Source organism: Grus americana, chromosome 1, assembly GCF_028858705.1.
Source record: "Grus americana isolate bGruAme1 chromosome 1, bGruAme1.mat, whole genome shotgun sequence".
In the NCBI taxonomy this organism is placed as follows: domain Eukaryota; kingdom Metazoa; phylum Chordata; class Aves; order Gruiformes; family Gruidae; genus Grus; species Grus americana.
The window spans coordinates 130,952,569-130,972,941 of NC_072852.1; the positions used below are offsets into that span (position 1 = coordinate 130,952,569).

Consider the following 20,373-nt stretch of genomic DNA (forward strand, 5'->3'; position numbering starts at 1 on the left):
TTACTACAAATTCTCAGGATTAAAAGAAGTTGATATGTTTTTAGTACAGTAGCTGCTGTAAGTTTGATCATCTGCAGTGCTAAAACCAATCTCCGTTAAGCAATTTTATGCTTGGATATTGAGAAACACAGAAGATGAAAAGGATTTTGATAAATAGCTATAGCCTTTGTGTATTCATCAAAACCACAGTTCACATCAGAGAACATCAGTGCCTGCTGATACTTAGTTTTGCCACCACTATCATGGCGAAAGAGCAATAAAAGGAGTGCAAAAGACAGTCAATGAAAATAGAAGTTGACAAAAGCAAGCCTAGAAATGTGGACAATGAAGTATACAGATGATAAACTTGTTGTTTTGTTTACCTTTCTTTGCAATTCAAAATAGAATTTCAGTGAAGCTGAAAAGATGACAAAACCACAGCAGTGAAAAATAGAAATATTTTGAACACTATCAAATAGCCTTTGGAACTCCTTGCCATGAAATGCCATACAGAAGCTGTATCTGCAGGAGACTTGTGCAGTCATACAGGTGAAAATACTTGGAGTTTTATCAGAAAAGTCAGCCACTAAGTAGGAACTTGCATCTCCTACAGAAAGTTTTATTGAAAAAAAATTGTCTTTGAGGGAGTTCCCTGAATCATTAAACATACAGCTAATGTCAGAGACCAATACTACACTGGCCAAATCCATTCATTAAATAAAACAACTCCTTTGTTCATACGTTAATACTTAATCAGTCTATGTTTCTGGGATGCAATGACCTAAAAAGCAGAAAAGACAACATTTTTCTCAGTATTTAAACCAAACATGAGTATTTGATTCCTCAAGAGGTTTAAGCTTCAGAATGTGTTATTTTATGATTGTGGCAGTGCTATAGAAAGCAAGTGGTACTGCTGAAAGTCAGGGCTGCTGCACTTTGCAGCAGGAGAGGACTGACTGTACTTGCAAAACCAAAGACAAACTTCAGGCAAAACTAGGAAATGCATTATAGATAGGTTTTTCTACCTGCAACCTCCCTCACAATTCCCGTCCAAATAACTGCTGGTTCATACAACTTTACAACCCAATATATTAGTATATATCTAGCAAAGAAAGTAAATTTTTATTTGCATGTTTTGTTTAATTTCATTTAACAATGGAACCTCGTACTTCCCATTTCACCCTTGTTTCTCTCCTTTCCTGCAAATTCCTCTTATAGCCACATGACAAACGTTTACAGTGGACCAAAAGAGACAAGAGAAAAGAGACAGGCAAGTTTAAAATGTATGTGGATGAGGGTGAAGGGCAACAGAATTAAGGCAGGACAGACTGTGCACTTAAAAAAAAAACAACAAAAAAAAAACCAGTTTGAAAGGATAACTATGAAACAGGAAAAATGGCTCTTCTTCACATAAGTCAACAGACTGTAGGAGCTCCTATGCTCCTAGTACTACCTTATGAGGAAAAAAGCTATCCAGTAATGATTTTTTTCCTTTATTCAATGAATGAATGTTAATGAATGTATTCAATTTTTACTGGGGAACTTTCATACATAACTGTTGAATGTACTTTCATTTTTCAGAACAGTATCCTTCCCACCACTCAGAAATAATTAATAAGCAATTATGGAGGTGAGGTAGAAGAAAGATGGGAGAAAAGAATGGCTTTTGGTTTTACTAATAGCTGATCAATTTGGCTGCTTCATATAACTGAAAAGGCAAAAATGTTAGGTGTTCAGAGTAGAAAAGTGTTTTGCCAAAGGCATTATTAACAATTAATAATCATTACACAGTGCCTTGTTTACCTGACCTTGTGTAAATTTAGCAGCCTTGTAATTAGACCCATATTTTGCATATTTGTATATTTCCGTGCGTAGGATTTGACTCATTCATTCATCCATTAAAATTTGCCTGACAGACATAGATGGATAATCAGGGTACAATTTGTATTTACTGGATTATAGAAAATTGCCCAAACTGTTAAGTTCAAGGAAAGCACATTCTTGTCTTTCTCTTGCAAAGGATGTAAAAGCAATGAAATATCCGAGGATGGCCCCAAGGCTCTCTAAAGAAGTAGCAGAGCTTTCATAGTCTGATAGCTTTAATACAACTTTGCTCTAAAAAAATGGTCTCTGGGTTAAAAAAACAACTAAAAAGAAACAACACTAGTGTCCACATTTTCCTTTAGGCAATGCAACAAAGTAATTTTTCATTAAGAAACACCTCCCTTAAAAGCTAACATCTTAGTATTAAGCACAACTTCACTGGTAGAGGTCTTGTACTCTGGAACAAAAAGAAGATTTTTCTCCTACTTAACTACTTTCTGGTAGCTTCCTAACCTTCTCAGCAGTTGAAAGAATTAACTTACTGCAGACTCTTAAAATTCATTTTTTAAAGCATTAGCCATAATAATGAAATACTATTACCAGATACGCTTCAATGTTTGAGAATCAAGTTGATTATTAGGCAGTGCAGTATATATCATTTTTGCCCCCAGGAAAAAAAAAAGGGTATGTGGAGATGGCAGCTATTGTCAGTAACACACCTCTGGAAATAGAAAGGTATGGAAGATCTCTACTGAGTACCCAGTCTGGAAACCAACTACACAGAACAGGGAATAAAGGAATGTGTTTATATTGCTATGTGTACTGGTATCTCATAGAAGTGAGACAGCCTTGTCCAACAAGACAAGTGTTTTACAGGTTTCTTCTGAAGAAACTGACTTTTGCCCAGAAAGTCAAGTCAGACATACTCATTAAACGTGTAACACTTTCACATTTTTAACAACTTCTAGAATCCAAAAGGAGCCTTTGTGCAGCTTCTTTCCTAACCCATGTAGCTAATGTGTCAGAGAAAGCCATTTATTTCCTCTTACGAATCCACAGCTCACAGCAGATTTATATTCTTTTAGTACCAAAAGTCAAAACTTTAAAATAATAAAGCAGTGGCAAGAGAGTGAAGCATACTTTTTTTTTTTAAACCCTTAAGTTAGATTACTATTGTGGCACCCCTTTTAAGATCACCTGCAAAAAAAAGTATCTGAAGTATCTGCAAAGTAACAAACATGAAAGTAATTTTTTAGTAAAACACTAAAAGATAGTCCAATAGCTTCTCCTCTGGTGGCAGGCATTTTTTTTTCTCCCAATAACTGGCCACCTGTAACTAAATAAACTGCAATGTATTGATTCACTCACCTAACTTAAGGATTTTCATTTTTCCCTGTCCCTTAAGGGAGAAGGGAAGAAAAGAATACCAAACCCCTCCTCTTTACTAAACTAGGAAATCTTAATTTGAATCTTAATAATTTTAACTCAGGTTTTAACTGCTCTCCTGATGTAACTGAAGATATTAAATGTTCAACTAAAGCAACAAGATGAGGTCAAAAAGGCATCTTCCAGAGTTCCCAGGCTCATTTGTCCACTGCCCTGCCATGAGAGTGGAAGAGTTGACATTTCTTGTTGGTCCTCATCTCTTCACTGAGGGTGAATAGATTAGTCCCAAACCAACACTGTTATCTCCTCTCCAAAAATTCCCTCCTCCTGGAACAATTCTGTCCCTCTTCAGACTCTCTCTCATCCAGTACATTTTTGTGCCCAGGGCTCTCTTCACAAAGACAACCCTAACAGAAGCTGAAAAAGATTAGTACCAGGAGAAAGCAAATCTCTACTGCACCGGGATTTCAGTCTTAATATTTTGGTGCCCATAAAGTTTCTCTGCTCCATCAGTACTGAATGCCAACTTCTTTGCACGTTGAACAAGGAAATGCACAGGCAGGGCCAGTTCTGCTTCCATTCCAGAAATCTGAATGGAAGCTACCAGCAAGGACTTCATTTTCTCTGGGGAGGAAGGATGTTATATTAAATACTCATTATTTGAGGGTATGGATTATGACAGGTGATATCTATTTTCATTCAGACCACTGGTAAAGATCATTGAAGATTAATACCAGCAACTGAAATTATCTCATATGCCATCATCTAAATTTTGTAACTGCCTAAAGTTACGGGAACTGCCTAAAGATGGATGGATATTTAGCCTTAACGCTTCCAGCATCAAGACTAGATTCTTGCAGTGCTTTGTACATTGGCAGATTTCTTGTTCCTCAGTTTTTGGCAGACAGTCCTCAAGTGAGGGGTAAAACAGAGGGCACACTTTAAAGTTTATCATTGTTCTATCCACCAGGAATGACATTTTCCAAACGTCTACTCCATCACCTTCTGTAAGCAGGCTTATGCTCCAACATACCAGTTCCAAAGTTGAAGGGTGCCCTAAGGGTTCCAAAACACGTACAAAATATAAAAAGCAAAACTCCTTTGTTAATACTGCTATTCAGACATAGCTGGAATGTCCTAACAACAACTAGTAAAGTCTACTAGAAGAATTAATCTGAAGAGACTACCAGCGACAGCGGAAGAGGTGCATCTTGCATTTTCTTTCACTAATCTACTTATTTTAAGGATGTCATGCTGCCTCTGTTTTCGACTGTGAAGGTCTTTCCTATGGAAACACAGGTTTTAACAGCCTCCTAGCGCTGTATCATGTTTGATCCATTCCATACAGTTTAGTGTCTCACCACTAGAGGATAAAGAGAAAGTGGAAAAAACTGTAGCTATGCGGCTACCTGCAATTAAGATGAGAGCGGAGAAATGGGGAGGGAGAAAGATCTGTCTAGATGCCTTTTATCTGGAAAAAGAACTGGCCTGTAATCACACCAACTCCATCAATATGAGAGACTAAGCCTTAGTTATGATGCTGGCTTCTCAAGCAGAGATCTGTGACTAGAAACGCACTGGTTTAATTTACAGTGAAACTAAATGTACTTCTCATTATGAAAGCTTGTAATCGCTCCTTCCCAGATCATTTTCCTTATTTTCACTACAAACTCAGATGGTCCTCAAAGAGGTATTTGCTACTCAAGCTTTTTTCTGAATGACACCTGATTACTGAGTGGCATCTTGCCACTAGCCTCATGAAGCCTTTCACAAATGGACGCAGCAGAAAACACTGAAAATAAAACTCTGGAGTAATCCCTGACTATTTCTTGGCAGATAACATAGGCTTATTTTGTTAATTCTAAGTCCTTAAGATGCCTGACTCACTCTTGTTGGGAAGTCTCCAAAGACAAGTCAGATCATACAGAATTTTAATTATGAATTCCCTACAAGGTATTTCAGTCTCTTTCACTTAAGGGGTTGGGGAAAAAGCAGGGGTACTCAGTCCTAAAACTACCTTATGTGTAATCAGTCAGGAAACTCTCTCAAGGTCCGTATCACAATTCAGTTTACTCCATTATTGCTACTTCACTGACTGTTAAAAACAACCCAACAAACCACAAACCCCTAACAAGGTGATCCCCAAAAGATGCCCCATTAAAGGAACAAGACAGTGTAAATGCTGATCCCTTATCACAGAAAGAGGCAGAAAACAGTAGGAGGCAGGGGGAATTTGATTAATTTCTTCCTTCAAACAAGCATAAAACCCACATGAAAATACTAAGAATAGTGTAAAAAAGCATCACCAACACTGCATGAACTACTGGAAGACAATTCAGTATTTCTAAATAGCTGTATTAATCTTAATGCCATTATTCATACATGCACACATATATACTCATGCAGACATACATAAAAAGAGAAATTCTACTGAATTCAAATTCTACAGTCCATCTTTGCACTTGATAGGTGGTCATATGAACGGGTAGCTTGGTATCTGCTAGTTCTATTGCAAGATCATCCAGCATGAATTGCCTCAGTATGAGGAAAAAATATGTATTATCCAATAAAAATTATTACAGTAATTACAAAGTTCTTGCAGAAATCTAATGTTATATTCTGCAACAGAATTCAGCATATGCCATTTTGTATCTTTGTATTTTGGGGGGCAAGGGGGTTCTCTGTTTTTAAACAATTCTGGCCCCTTTGTAGCATAGTCGAATGTTGCTTTGGATATTAAATTGAGAATTTATCTTAAATGGAAACAAACAACTTCGCTAAAAATTAGACATTTATGACTTGCAAATTACAGATACTAATTATTTTCAGTATATACAATTATGATATTCTCAAGAGGTATTAATTTTGGGACAGATGTGCTTTCATCATGTAATTTGGAAATTAAGTTACACTCTCACGTATGGGAACTCAGAAGTCTGAATTTGTGTAAAGACAGGATTGATAGAGAGGAATTTTGTCTTGCTAATTTTCTCTCTCTCTCCTCCCCCCCGCCCTTTCTCTCTCTGATGAGTGTGGCCAGCAATCCTCACAGCTGGGTTGCCTTGCACTCAAAGGAACAGGGGCTGACTGCAGAGTTGATGAGGATACACTTCCACTTGACTCCACCTCCTATTTTGTCCTTTCAGATAATTCTTCCAAATCTAGTAACTTCTAAAAATTTAAACAATAATAAAGACGTAACAACTGTAAAATATGCACAATGTTAAATACTTCACATCCATGGCAGAGTGCAAAAATTAAATGCTGCTAATGTGAACATCTTAAAAAAGACATTAAAAATATTCATAATCCAAATGGAAGGCATTAATACAGAAACTTCCATCAAATGAGGGGAAAGAGAAGAACACTGCTATGCTGATCATATTTTCATTAGGAAAAGAAAGCATATTATTACAAAAATTGTCCAGCATGTACATGCCTATAATCTTCAAAGGGTGTGACAAGTGATAAAGGAAAAATGAACACAAGAAAAATGCCAATTAAATAAATCCCTGGGATGATATTATTGTTGAGTGGGTGTATTAATTAAAGAAATCCATTTTGGAGTTCATACTTTCTTGTTGTCCACATTTGAACTGTAGCCACCAATACAGAAAGGAAAAAAAGACAAGACAAAAAGAAGTATTGCTTTCTGGTCCAGTATAAAAAACAAACCAATCTTCAAACATCAACATTTTGTTTACACTGTTTCATGGGAGGCTGAAGATAAAGATGCAAGACATTTAAAGTATCTGATACAATTCCGAAACTGAGATTTTAATTTCAGATGGAATGAGTTCAGTCACTGCATAAACATTTCTATCTGGACATCTTTACTGATAGTCATGGATTTTTGATGCCTCTCTTGCAGATGCCACTTACAAAGATAATGATTTTGTTCAAGAGAAAAGGAAAACATCTACTCAAATTCTATGGAGCCTTAATTTTCATGTAGAAATCGGGTATACCTTTGGAAAACCTCAGAAATGTTTCTCTCATACATTTGTGAATTCAAAGTCTAACACAATCTACTAGGCTGAAGACACTTGCATAGTTGAAAATTCACATAAAAGAAAGTGAACATTTAGCTGCTGTAACAGTTTTAGCAGGATTACACAGCTTCTTTTTTTTTCCTCCCTCTTAAAGGATGCTGCAGCTGTGGGCAGACTGAAGAGACAATAATCTTCAGCATGGCGTGGAAATAAGGAGGGGAAATTCATCCTTAGCAAGAAAAGGGCCTTTAAAATAGCATGCCATCACAGAACACACAGGACTAAAGGACAGGCAGACTTACCAATCCACCAGGATCAATTTGCAAAAAAAAAAAAAAAAAAAAAGACAGTACCAAAAAAACCCATATCCATATAAATAAAAGTAAGAGAGTAACATTCATTAAAAAGTAAGAGTAAAGTCTATCAGTAGATGCCATTTAATGAAAAATAATCTGAAGACAAATCTAGCCAACCTGACTGAGAAACTTCAAGGACTCTTTACAGAGACCTACACATAGGGGCTTACATAGTGGCCAACACTTGTTTTGGATCACAGCTTTACTATCTGACTACACATTGGAATAAGGTTCTACACTCAAATCATACTACCTCCCAATGTAGGCATACAAAGTCTACTTAATGCCTGGGGACTAAAAAAAATAAATAATAATTCACTTGCATATATCCACTGAAGGAAATCTGTAGAAATCTGGCATTCTGTAGAAAATAAAGACTGTGTAGCAATTACGAGACCTTGACTTCTGAACAAGACACAGTGAAACAACTGCAAAACTCTTCTATGAAGCAATGTCTAATACAATGCCATTTCTTCCTGAAGATAGGAATATGCTCACTTAAAATGAAGTAACATCTCTTTTTAATCTCAGATGATCCAAAACTTCACTGGCTCTTAAAACTGTTTCTCTCGAATAAACCTGTAGAAGTAAGGTTTCATGAGTCAAAAGGAGAAACAAATGTCAACTCTAACACAGCACAGGCTGCTAGAATTGACCCTGGTGTCTGGCAGGATATAGGAAATCTTATAGACAATTTGTTGCCTTATCTCTGGTAGTGCTTAGACTTCTCTTGGCCACTGTACAAGAAAAATTAATAGTTTCACAGAAGTCTCATTCAGCTAGTGGGTTGCATTCCCCATCTCTAGGTACATGAATGAAGACACAAAGGCAGAGCTAAAGAGTGCTGCCCAGACTGATTGCTCTGAGGTTTTTTTTCCATGTATATGACTCACTTCCAGGAACCAAGCTGAAAGGTCTGAACTATCCGTTTGATCTGCTTGGTCCTTGAACGCTTACGCATTCATCGATTTTTCTCTTGTTGCACCAAATACTAAATAACATCAAGAACTAAATAGCTGTTTAAATGAAGTTGAATGTAAGTTTTTGAAATAACCTTCTAACTACAAAGCTTCTATACGATGAGATTTTGAATACTGAAATCACTTCTGTTGCACTTTATTTAATTTTTCTAAGAGTATTTTACCAAGAAATGGAGCAGTGACTAAACATTACTGGAAATATTTTTTTGATAATTTTAACTGCTTTAAACCAGAAAATGAAAATAATTCTTTCAACATCTAAGGGTAGGAAAAAATAAACACCTGCAAGATCCATTCCCACTATGCCAAGGAAAAGCATGCTAAGGAAAACATACAGGGAGTTTTTTGTGTATGCCCTCTGCTGCCTCCCAATCCCCATGATTTTCTTATTCAATTATCTTCAGGAATGTGGACTATGAAAGACAGCATCAAACAAAAATATTTATAAAAGAAGATAACTGCGTGAAAAATACTTTAGTTTCCCAAATACTTTAAAATTTATTTTAAGCTTTCTTTTAAAGCTGAAGGTAGGTTCATAATAAAGACTAAGAAACTTCAGGATAGGTAACTTAGATTTCTTACAATTACTACAAAACATTCCATATTTTGTTCTTTTATATGTCCATTCAACTCTGAATTACCACAGATGGACCCACTTTAGTTTTTTAAAAACAGACTTAAAGCAAGTCATTTTCATTTTCTAAAATCAGCATTGGGCCATGGATTTATGTATTATCAGTGACTTCTAAGAAAACATTTCTAATAACCACATCGTTTTTAGTTCATGAATGTCAAACAAACTTATCATTGTGATAAGAACCATGTCCAGTGAAAACGTGGTCTCTTCAGCTTCAGATTTTAACTTTGGTTCTCCTGTGGGATGCAAGCTGCTTGAGAACTGTAAGCATTGCCAGTTATGCATACATCAACCAGCATCAAGTATTCAAGGCCAACAGACCTTGTTGACTTGTGTCATCTCCTAGCAAGCTGGATATAATGTGTTCGCTATTAAAAGTTTCTGTAGAATAATACAGACTTAATCTGGTTTGATATTTCAATAATTTGTTGTTCCAAGTTATTACAGTATAAGGCATCAACTGTATCAAAATTCCACTAAAACTTACTTTAAGCCTTAATTAGTTTACCTGGACTTCTGCTTCTTGTAATGTTTCTAATTAGAGACTAGTGTAGTCCTTTTCCATCAAAAATTTTAAATTGAACATCACAAAAACCTAAACAGATTTAAAATGGCTCTCTAAAACTACTGTATAAAGAAGGATGAACATTGATCCTTTCAAGATCAGTAATTTGTTATAAATCCTCTTGTGATTCATGACTTTATTAAAATAGTCTCAGCAAAAGCAAATCCTACAAAGCTATATGGCATCCATAGCACTTCTGTCAATCTAAGGTGTCTAAACGAGGGCACATTCGCTCACTCTCTCTCAAAGTAGCTTGCTCAGGCACTATTGCACAGTTGTGGCAGACCTCTCCATAGGCTGCAGAGATCTGCCTAAGATTTTAAATTGTTGGCTACGGAATCTCGTAACAAATACTGCTCCTCATACACCAAAACTACATACTTTCTAGTTAGTGTAAAGCCAGATCAGACACACAGAGCTGCAACCATACCTCCATACTGCAGCACAAATGTGCTCTCCGACTGTTGCCAAAATTTATCATTGCTTCAACCAGGGCAACAGATCAGTTCCAACAGAGTACCTTCAAAGACAGTGCTTGCTGTAATCCTCTGAAGACAGCAACATCTTGTTATTAGATGAGTGATTCAATCACCTAGGTAAACATTACACACTTGGTGGCAATCATAACCATGACCATATTTACCTCTGGGCACACTTCCTGTAACATGATCTTCACAATACTGCCATTTAAAAGCCCAAGCAGACAAATTATTGTGATAATAAGCCCTTACATTCCTGTATTCTACCTACAGAGGAAATAATAAAGTTAGTTTTACTCTACTGAAACAATTCCCATTTCTTAGAACCTGTTCCATGCAGTGTCCAGCCTGGGGAGCCTCTTCTACAAAGAGCTCAGAGAGATATCTAGTATGATTAAGTCCTCTCTGGCAAGGTACCAGACTGTGGACTAAGCACTAGGAAGAATCAACAGTAAACAGATTCTGCTATTTGCTTATGTTCACTCATTCTCAGCGGCTAAAATTCACAGTGCAGAGAGTCACGCTCAGCCTCACTCAACCATCAGTGAGACGGATGCATGTCTGTCATGGCTAGTAAAATCCAATGAAGAGAGTTAAAGCCTTTGTAAAGACATATCGATCATTACTTTGAAACACTTCACTAAAAATCATATTGATGCTGTAAGTCTAAACCAAACAATTCCTTTACAGGGCAGATCATGGAGAAGTTGCAGTAATAGGTGAATCAATTCCAGTTAACAGACGCTATGAGTGCTGTGACAAATAACTGCTTACTCACCCCCAAAATGCACTACACACAGTGACCAAAGGGTTATCTTTTATTATTCAATAAACATAAATTGTATAAGAAACACAGATGCATAACGCTTTATCCTGGTTTCAGCTGAGATAGTAGCTGGTATAGTGCTGTGTTTTGGATTTAGGATGAGAATAATTTTGATAACACACTGATGTTTTTAGCTGTTGCCAAGCAGTCAAGGACTTTTCAACTTCTCATACTGCCCTGCCAATGAAAAGGCGGGAGGCACCCAAGAAGCTGGGAGGGGGCACAGCCAGGACAGCTGACCTGGCCAAAGGGCTACACCATACCATATGATGTCATGCCTTATATATAACTAAGGGGGTAGGTCTGGAGGCAATTCGGCTCGAGAACTAGCTGAGTATCAGCTTCAGGTGGTGAGCAATTGTGCTGTGCATCACTTGTTTTGTATATTCTTTCATCATCTTCCTTTTCTGTCCTATTAGACTGTCTTTATCTCAATGCACAAGTTTTACCTTTTCTTTTTTTCCTCTTTTTGATTCTCTCCCCCATCCCACTGGCGAGGGGGGAGTGAGTAAATGGCTGTGTGGTTGCTTTAGCTCCCTGCTGGGTTAAACCACAACACGCTTTCATATAGTAGAATACCGACTGCTCTGTTCAATAATCAAGATATTTCTAATTTCCTCCTGGTTAACCAAAACATGATTCCAAATACAATCCATTTCTCAACCTCAATCAAGAAAAGAATCAGAAAATGCTGCTGCGAAGGGGAGGAGAAAACTCTTGATAATCTGGTGGCAGCCTCCCTTCCCTCTCTCAGGTCCCCAGTAAACTGTGAATGGAATCACATTAATCTTTTATCTTTCATTCCAATTGCTTTCCATTCTGCCTTGACTTGGAAGCTTTCAGCACTAAAAATAAATGTCTCGGTTTCTGATGTATAAACCACAATGAGAGTGATACAAGTTCATACTTGGAAAAGACTCAGAAACCCATTTTCCAAACAAACAGAAAGGACTCAAAATAATCACTGGAGTTAATTTGACAGCAAAGTCTAGCTATCTGATTGTGCCTACCACATCAGCTGGTGTCACAATTCCTTCTATTCTCTGGCCCTACCTACTCTTTATCACATGCTCATATACTTCTAGTACAATTAGCACAACAATAAATAAAATAGCGTACTACTGCCACTACTAAGCACCTTTCCCTCGCACCCACGAAACTTCTTACCCCTACCCACCCATCAAACAAGAAAGCTTTCAGTACATGACTGTTGTGAGAACATGATTACAAAAGTCATCACCATCATCTACAATCATTTTTTCACCTGTTCATGTGGCGTACACCTGTGGGTTGTTGGCAGTACACTTGATTGAAGTGTGGGAGATTCCAGGTTCAAAACGAGCCCTGTCATCTTTGTTCTCTTAAGCGAATATGCCACGCAATCCAAAAACCTGTGTGAACGCTACTGCCTCTTATAATATTATATCTTGTTTATAAATCTTTTACCTTTTTAAGTGTGCAAAATACTAATGCAAAACCCAAGAACACATATACAATAGTCAGAACAACAATATTTATATATATAAAATAATAATTCAAAAATCTTGAAAAGTGTACCAACGTGCTTTTATACTGTGACCTAATGTGCAAGCAGTAGACCACCCCACCACAGGTAAGAAATGAGAAATTTTGAGGGCTATTGAACACTGAATTTTCGCAGCTGAACAGTATAAAGTTATTTAGCAGTGTTCAATAGCCTTCAGACTCACTTCTGTCTGTGGGTTACAATGGTCCAGTAGAAAAAGACTGTAGAACAAAAACAGTGCAATACAGGTTGGACCAAGATTTTTTTCAATATTTTTTTAAAACCCCTTTAAGTTTTGCATCATTTTATGCATTTTGAAAAACATAAAAAGATCTAAAGATGCCACACTCTATTAACTAGACAGCATATAAAGAGTATCTATATAAAAACAGGTTTTAGCCTATAAATATACTCCTACTACTACCACAGGTGTGTATTTAAAAGCAAGATTAAAAACCTGCTGCTTCAGGGACAACAGCTTCCCAGTCCAACCAGTTCAGTATGAATTTTGCTACTGCTCAAGTGGCATATACCAGTATGTTGGGGGGCTTTTATTCAGTTCTTTTTAGTTGGCAAAACTAACACCTCAACAGCTGAGTAAGACATGGGATTCATTTTACAGATGTGAATACTGATTTTTACAGGGCTTTTAACAAGGGGATCTAAGAGTTGGCATTTATTTACCAAGTGCTCAAAAATGAGCATTTGAATATTGCAGTGGGAAACACAAAACAGTTTCCACCATAATAATTAGATCCACTTACTATAAATGAAACGACACCCTCCTCATGCACAAAAGTTGGTCAGTTTTTCCATTTATGCTTGCATATTTCAGCCTTCACCCATTCCCTAGCATGGATGTTTCATTGATGGCTGAGGGTAACACTTCAAAAATGAACTAGCTAAACAAACTTCCCAGCAGCACTTGACAGAGCTACACCTATTCTTCCCCATTTCCAAAGCAGTACAGAATTAATTACCAGTTCTATGGATCTATTGTAAGTATAATAGACTAAAGAGCTATCACAGACACATTTATTGTAAAAGCACAATCCCAAGAGTGTCTAGTAGAGGGCCAAAACGATTAACACAAATGCTTTGTCAGATCAAAGATAAAACCTGCACCGCCCAATTGAGGAATGAATTAGAACAGTGGGTTATCTTTCAAATTAACCAGGGCAGTTAGTGAGGAAAATTTCATGAAAGTGTAATTCTTAGCCTTTGTGAATCCACACAGCAGGCATTCTGCCAGCTGACAAGATGATGAAATTTTCATGCTTAAAAAAGCCCTCTTCATTTCCCAATTTAGATTAGCTAGCGTTTCTCTCTCTTTTCATCTATTTGCTCTTCTGAAGCAGAATTAAAAACAAAAAAAAAAGCACACAACAGGATCAATCTCTCATGGAATAATGCATTTCTGAAAAGAAATAAAATCTTTGCATGTCATTTTTAGATATATTTACAGTTAGGAGTAAGATCATCAAAATTGATATTGTTAATACCATTAAGAAATCCATAAATAGTGGAGCGATGGTAGATATGTTTTGGAAGACAGATATAAAACACTTCAATGTTTAATAGCAAAAAATGATTGTGGAAACAAAATTTTATATAAAGGTGAGTAATTTACAAAAACAAGGCTTACAAGATTGTAGGAGGCTTACAAAACTCTATTTACGCTCTTACATCTGCATCTTTTTAAAGGAAAGAAGTATATCACTGTTGTATTTATTTATTTATCAGTTTCATGCACCAAAAAGGGCAAGTAGATTTTTCCATGTTTAGATTTTACGGCACTCCCCCATGCCTAAATTTACACAGCCACATACAAAAGCATTTCAATAGACTAAAGGAAACAACACGCAATGATCTTAAACACTTTCAAAAAATCTGATTCAAAGCTCACTGAAAAAAAGTAACCTTATTCATTTCAGTGAGCTGGTGATCAAGCTGAAAGGCTCTTTATAGGGCTGTCTTCATAAAAGGTAGCTCGTTATTTTAAAGGTTAAAAAACTCATTTTTGCATTTTATGTTTTTGTATTATTTGCCATTTGACCAATACATGAACAACAATAATATCTAAAAATAAAATAAAAAAATTAATGGAGTGACAGTCAGACAATATATTTGTCTATTTTAAATAGATATTCCTGCCTGCACCTTTCAGATGCAACCACTACAATAGGAGACTTAAATAAGCATCTCAAAGTTTCATCAAATGTTTTGTTCCGACAGTTCTTTGCCATACTACTTCTGGGTGTGTCTTTATAGCTTATAGGATTATATATATTAGTGCAAACACCCATTTGATGAATTTCAACTCCAGCTGTTATATAGTCACTACAAGTACTTGATGAAAGGAATAAACTAAAACTCACAGCATCTGATTTTCTAAGCGCTAACAGGACAAAAAGTTTACTTGCCCAACTCTGGGGAAAGCTCTTTTTTAAAATGAAAATTATTGTGCAATTTGGAAATTACTTTTTACAATAAAATAATCTTGCATTTCCAGAGTCTGAGAGTATTCCACAGTCAAAAAGTAGTTTTAAACCTTATTATTATAGCTGACTGGTTAAAAGTAAATTCTCAGTACTTAAAATGTAAGTGAGTTTATAAAGCTTTCACTTACAAGGACAAATAAATTCCTTTTGAAGGACACTTCATTATCCTATATACCATGTAATAAGATACTTAATAGATTTTAATAAAATGTAAGCAAATTGCATCGTTCAATATTCAAACATTTCACAGTTTGGTTCACAGTTTGGTCTTAAAAAAAAAAAAAAAGAACGAGAACAGAGTAAAATATCACACTATTTTTTTTCTTATCAGTAGTAAGAGTTTTTCCTGCCCTTAAATTTATCTTCCTTCATTCATCCAGTTTACTATTGCACATCTTATACACGTGTTTTCTAGCACTTTATATGCCAGAAATTACTTAGCGTGTGGTATCATGTATTATGATAATGTACATACATTAAATCTAAAAAAGTTAATCAGAAGCAACTTCTATACAAAAGCAGTCTGTGTAAAGACAATACTTTGGCATATTACTTAATAACACATTGTAAATTTAATATGTATAGTACTATCAATTGAGCAGTAGTTTTGCAGCCAGTTGGACTTTGCAATAAGGTGAGATCTCGCATTTCGCTAACTGCACCTGTCCAAGTCATCTATCTTCAACGGAAAGGAACAATCCATCCCTACCTTGTGAAATACTGCCTGAATTTAAATAGTTTAAGAAAGTTTTGTGCTCCTTTTGATGCAAAGACCTTCAAAAGAAGTATTTACACATTCAGAAAATATTAGATTTCCAGACAAGCGCAGAAAACACTTACCTACAATTACAATAAGAACTAATATAGAAGAAAGATAACACAAAACGCACACTTAGTGTTAAAGTATAACGATAATTCTTAGCGTTGTAGCTGCTGCCTGCAAAAGTATTTTGTAATACTTAAGAAAATGCATCACAAATTAACTAAGGCATTCATTTACAGGCCAAATTTTCAAAAACAATTTACGTTTTTGAGTGTATCAAAGGTTATGAGCACCTTCAAAACTGATGTCTTTCCTGAAGCTGTGAAAACAGGCAATGTTGGACAACCAAAAAAAGGCAAGCAGGCAATAGGATGAGAAGATCTATGAAAATTTGAAGAAACCGGCTAGCTGTCAACTCACAAAATACGATGCTTCCAGCATATTAGAGATGCAAAACATATTGATACAATTTAAAAATCAAGGTGGGTTTTTTCCTAACCAGTCATCACCTTGGACAGTGTTAAGATAGGAATTTCAAATATTACACTTTTTTTTTTTTCTTTTTTCCCCCCACAATGCCATACAAAGCCAACCACTACTCTAGCACTTTGGATTTCTTGCACTGTCGTCCGTGTCCACCCCCCCCCCCCAAGAATTATATCAAATTAATTAACTACACATCTTTCTCCTCTTTTTTCCCCTCCTAATCATTACGAAGAAAGATTCATAGTTTTTCCCTTCCAATTGTCCTTCAAAGAATTTTTACAGAGCTACATTCAGTTTTCCTTTTCACAATGTAACACAGTATACATCAATTCGGGTTGGAGAAAAGAGAATCAGATTTCCATTACATGAGAAACTGATATCTGCATATTTGACAGGCTTCATAGATTTTCTCAAAAGCATTAAGATAATCAACACTCTGCACTTTTTCATCTAATAATCTGGACCACAGAGAGCTACTACATCTGTAATAATACTAACACAGAGTTACAAAAATTTAAATTGACTTAAGACTGAACTGAGGAAACAAACATTCTAAACTAGTATTTGAAATCATTAACTGATTGTTTTATTTTCATAAAGTTGGGTTTTGACATCGCATGCTATTACCTTGGACTAAAGAAAAAAAAGTAACGACAGTCACTAAAAACTTGGCACCACTTAGAAAACTCAATGTGGCAGAATATTTTCTGAATACTTACATTATAGTATTTTCTGAGGTAGCGTCTAATATCCAACAATAATTTGTTGTTCATTTGAACCGCATAGTTGAAAGGAGGCTCTTCACATTCAGTCTTACTGCACCTTAGCAAGCTGGGTTCAATAAATCGCCCCTGAAAATGGAAGTGTAAAACCAGCATGCATCATTACAACAGATGATGGTAGCAGAAGTTATCACAGGAGTTCAGACATAATACATATTTAAAAAAATAATAGTCTTAAAGAGCCTCTAATATCTAGGCCTTCTTTCCTCCCACCACAGTTGGCCACACCCATATAAAGAATTCTCCAACGTCCAGTTTTCTCATTCTCCTCTTAATGAAAGGTCTTTTGGAGAACATGCTTCTTCACCTGCTACAATGTTAATCATTCAAAAAATGATGTTGAGTAAAAAAAAAAAAAAATTAATCTGTGGACAAATCATGCTCCCCTATCTCCCCGCAAACAACACAGGTTTGTTGTTTTTTTCAGGGACATCAAAGTTCTGCCCAAGCCCACTAATCAGAACATTGGTGTCAACCTTATAGATACCAAGTATGAAATTACCAACACGGCTGTAGAGACAAATCTCATTAAACAAGAATGACATGATCATCTTTTATTTTCACCAAGTGCAAAGAATAGCTCTTAATTTCACGCCATCTCATTCCCCTTTCAAAACTTTCTGAACACTGACATTAAAATTTCAGAACCTGGAAGTGATGTGTGAACAGCTTAAATTAAGTTGGTAGAATTCTCATTAAAATAAGAACCTGGTAGGTTAGACAGTTATGCAACTTTTCAGAAAACTTTCTTTCAAGGTAAGACTTAGCCTTCGTGAGCCATCTTGGCTAAACCCCCACCCACAACACTAAATGATTTCAAATGGAAGAGAGGGTTCTTTTGGGGTTTTTTTTGGTTAGTTTAAAGGTTTCTTCTGTTGTTTGGTAGGTTTTTTGGCTTTTTTTGGTGTGTGTTAAGAAGTCTGACATCCACTCCTCTCCAGTTAGCCCATCTGCAAGTTGTCAAGCCTACATGCAATTAACTATCTTATTTACAGCTGTAACGAACAAAAGTCAAGGATTCACAAACTATCACTCGATTTGTGTGTCTTTTCCTCTTACTTGCTTCCAAAGCCTGCTTTATTTTGATTCAAAAAAAATGCAAAACATCTGCTGTTTGTCCAAATTAACTTAAAATAATTACTTTTAATTTAGATAAAAGATTTATTTGCTTTCAGTTTCAAGGTTTTCACTACTCTGAAGCTCGCTAATTTGCCAATGACTAATACATACATAACATTGCTGTAGAGTTAAATATTTGGCCCTATTTCAAGTTGCGATCCAAGGTCAGAGATACATTTTTTGGCAGAACTTCTCAACAAGAATGCACCCCTATGACTTTTTATGTTCAATACACAAAGACAGAAGAAAAGATAACACAGAAAAACCTTACTGTCAAGAAGGGAGGTGGGATGTAGCAAGATAAACACAAGTTTCAAAAACACTTTGTTCCAATTAGTATGATTTAGGATAAGAAACTGCCATTATTATATGAAAGTTTCATTAAATAGAGAACTGGAAGTTACTAAGGTGTTACGATAAGGATTCCTTAAAAAATTACAGCAACAACCATTCATGTCTGTGGGCAAACAGATTAATGAAGACGGATAATCCCGCATGTTCTGCTAGACAACACAGCTGAAATGCAAAAACGGGAAAAGTATTTCAGCACTATCCTATCAGCAAATTTCTGTTCCACAGCTATAAATAGCAGGACTCAAACAATATGGTATCTTCTCCTACATCATATGAATCCTATCTGAAAAGTCATTCTCTCGACAAGTATTTTTCTCCCTCACTGATAAACAGAAATGAAAGAGGAAAAAAAAAACCCAACTGACCGAACCATCGAAGACATTGTCATAAATATTTTCTGTTCCGCATTTGAGGCAGCAAAACTTGAATCTTTCACAATCCCTATATTTCTCCTCATCAGTGAGCTGAGCTGGGCCACCAACCAAGGCATCATTCTCCTCATCTTTATGGTAATGGTGATGGACTCTGAATTGGGAGGGATCCAGTCCTATTAATAAGAAACAAAAATTTCAAAAGACTAAGAGGTCAACCATGCAAGGAGGCTCATTTTTCATATGCTTGGTGAAGCAGATTCAAAAGAAAGTTACAAAATGTAAATTCAGAAGCTGAAAATCTCTCCTTAGCAAAACTTCCTCTATAAAACACAAATACATTTTACAATTTTTTAACCATGAACAAAGGTTCACGAACAATGAAGAAATCTTCTTACTTATCTTCTTATGCAAGATTGCTTTATAAATAAAACAAGCACACTGCATTATCATGGGAGTATGCAACAGAACATTTTGTTTCTGAGGAAACCACTCCTAACGGATGACTTTTTTGTTATTTTCTTCTTAAGTTACATTGAAAATATTTCAATAAAAATGTGCATCGTTATTAAGAAACAGTCTTTAAATCAAAATGGCACCACTGAAACTGAAAACAGAGAATAAAAACCCCATTAAGAAACGCGGGTGCACTGCTATTACCAACTCCTTCAAGTCCGTATACAACTGCCAACTCTGATTTCAATGCAGTGGTCGATTTCATTTTGGCTCAGTGGTTAACAGCATGTAGGTTTCAATCTAATGCAGTGGTTAAAATTCAGCAGCAGCATTTAAAACGGCAGCGCTGGAGACAAAATGCTTTATTTTTGATTGCCAGAACTCAAGATTTTAAACAAATAAATACACAAAAGAGATCCTAAAAATACTGATTCAATCACAAATAAGTAAATAAGCAAGCAAGCACGAAGTTCACTGCCCTAGGAATAAGACTGCCAAAGTAAACTTAATAAAAATCCACGGGTTTTGTCATTCTTTGTCATATGCAACCTTTTAAAAGTCCATGCAGCCCATTTAGAGGTTTTGGGTTTTTTTGTTAACTCTAGCAAATACTACATGCTAGAAAAAAAAAATTGAATGAGCATGTAGAAGAAAATGTTCAGAAAACTATGGCTTACTTTATTATTAAGAAGAAAAGATCAAAGAGAAGCACTTTAAAAAATATTTTTAAAGGAGACTAATTAAGCCAAGTAACACATTACTATGTATTAACCCGTATCTTACGTAAATTTCAATAACAAATGTAATAATTACTATAGAAAGAGCAAGGAAGATTACAAATAGAAAGTGAAGCTAGATTTTACAGTTCTTAAACTCATAATACAGTACCGGGAGACTTATGGACAATGTTTGGGAACAGTATTCAGTGAAACTTGACAAATATTATTGCACATATAAAGCAGTTGTGTTATACAGTCAGATACAGACTGTCT

General features: G+C 35.9%; 1 protein-coding gene across 5 annotated transcripts in view; it reads right to left on the bottom strand.

The window, feature by feature from the left end:
- The window catches only part of POLA1 (DNA polymerase alpha 1, catalytic subunit), a 208,126-nt gene that overhangs the window by 94,348 nt on the left and 93,405 nt on the right, over positions 1-20,373 (bottom strand). For 4 of the 5 annotated variants that reach the window (XM_054808263.1, XM_054808237.1, XM_054808245.1 and 1 more), the window contains 2 exons: positions 18,920-19,101; positions 17,019-17,150 (listed from right to left, as the gene is read on the bottom strand). In XM_054808263.1, coding sequence (XP_054664238.1) covers positions 17,019-17,150; positions 18,920-19,101 — 314 coding nt within the window. Of the gene's footprint in view, positions 1-17,018; positions 17,151-18,919; positions 19,102-20,373 lie in introns of those variants that run through there. The other variant, XR_008574515.1, reaches the window with a different exon arrangement.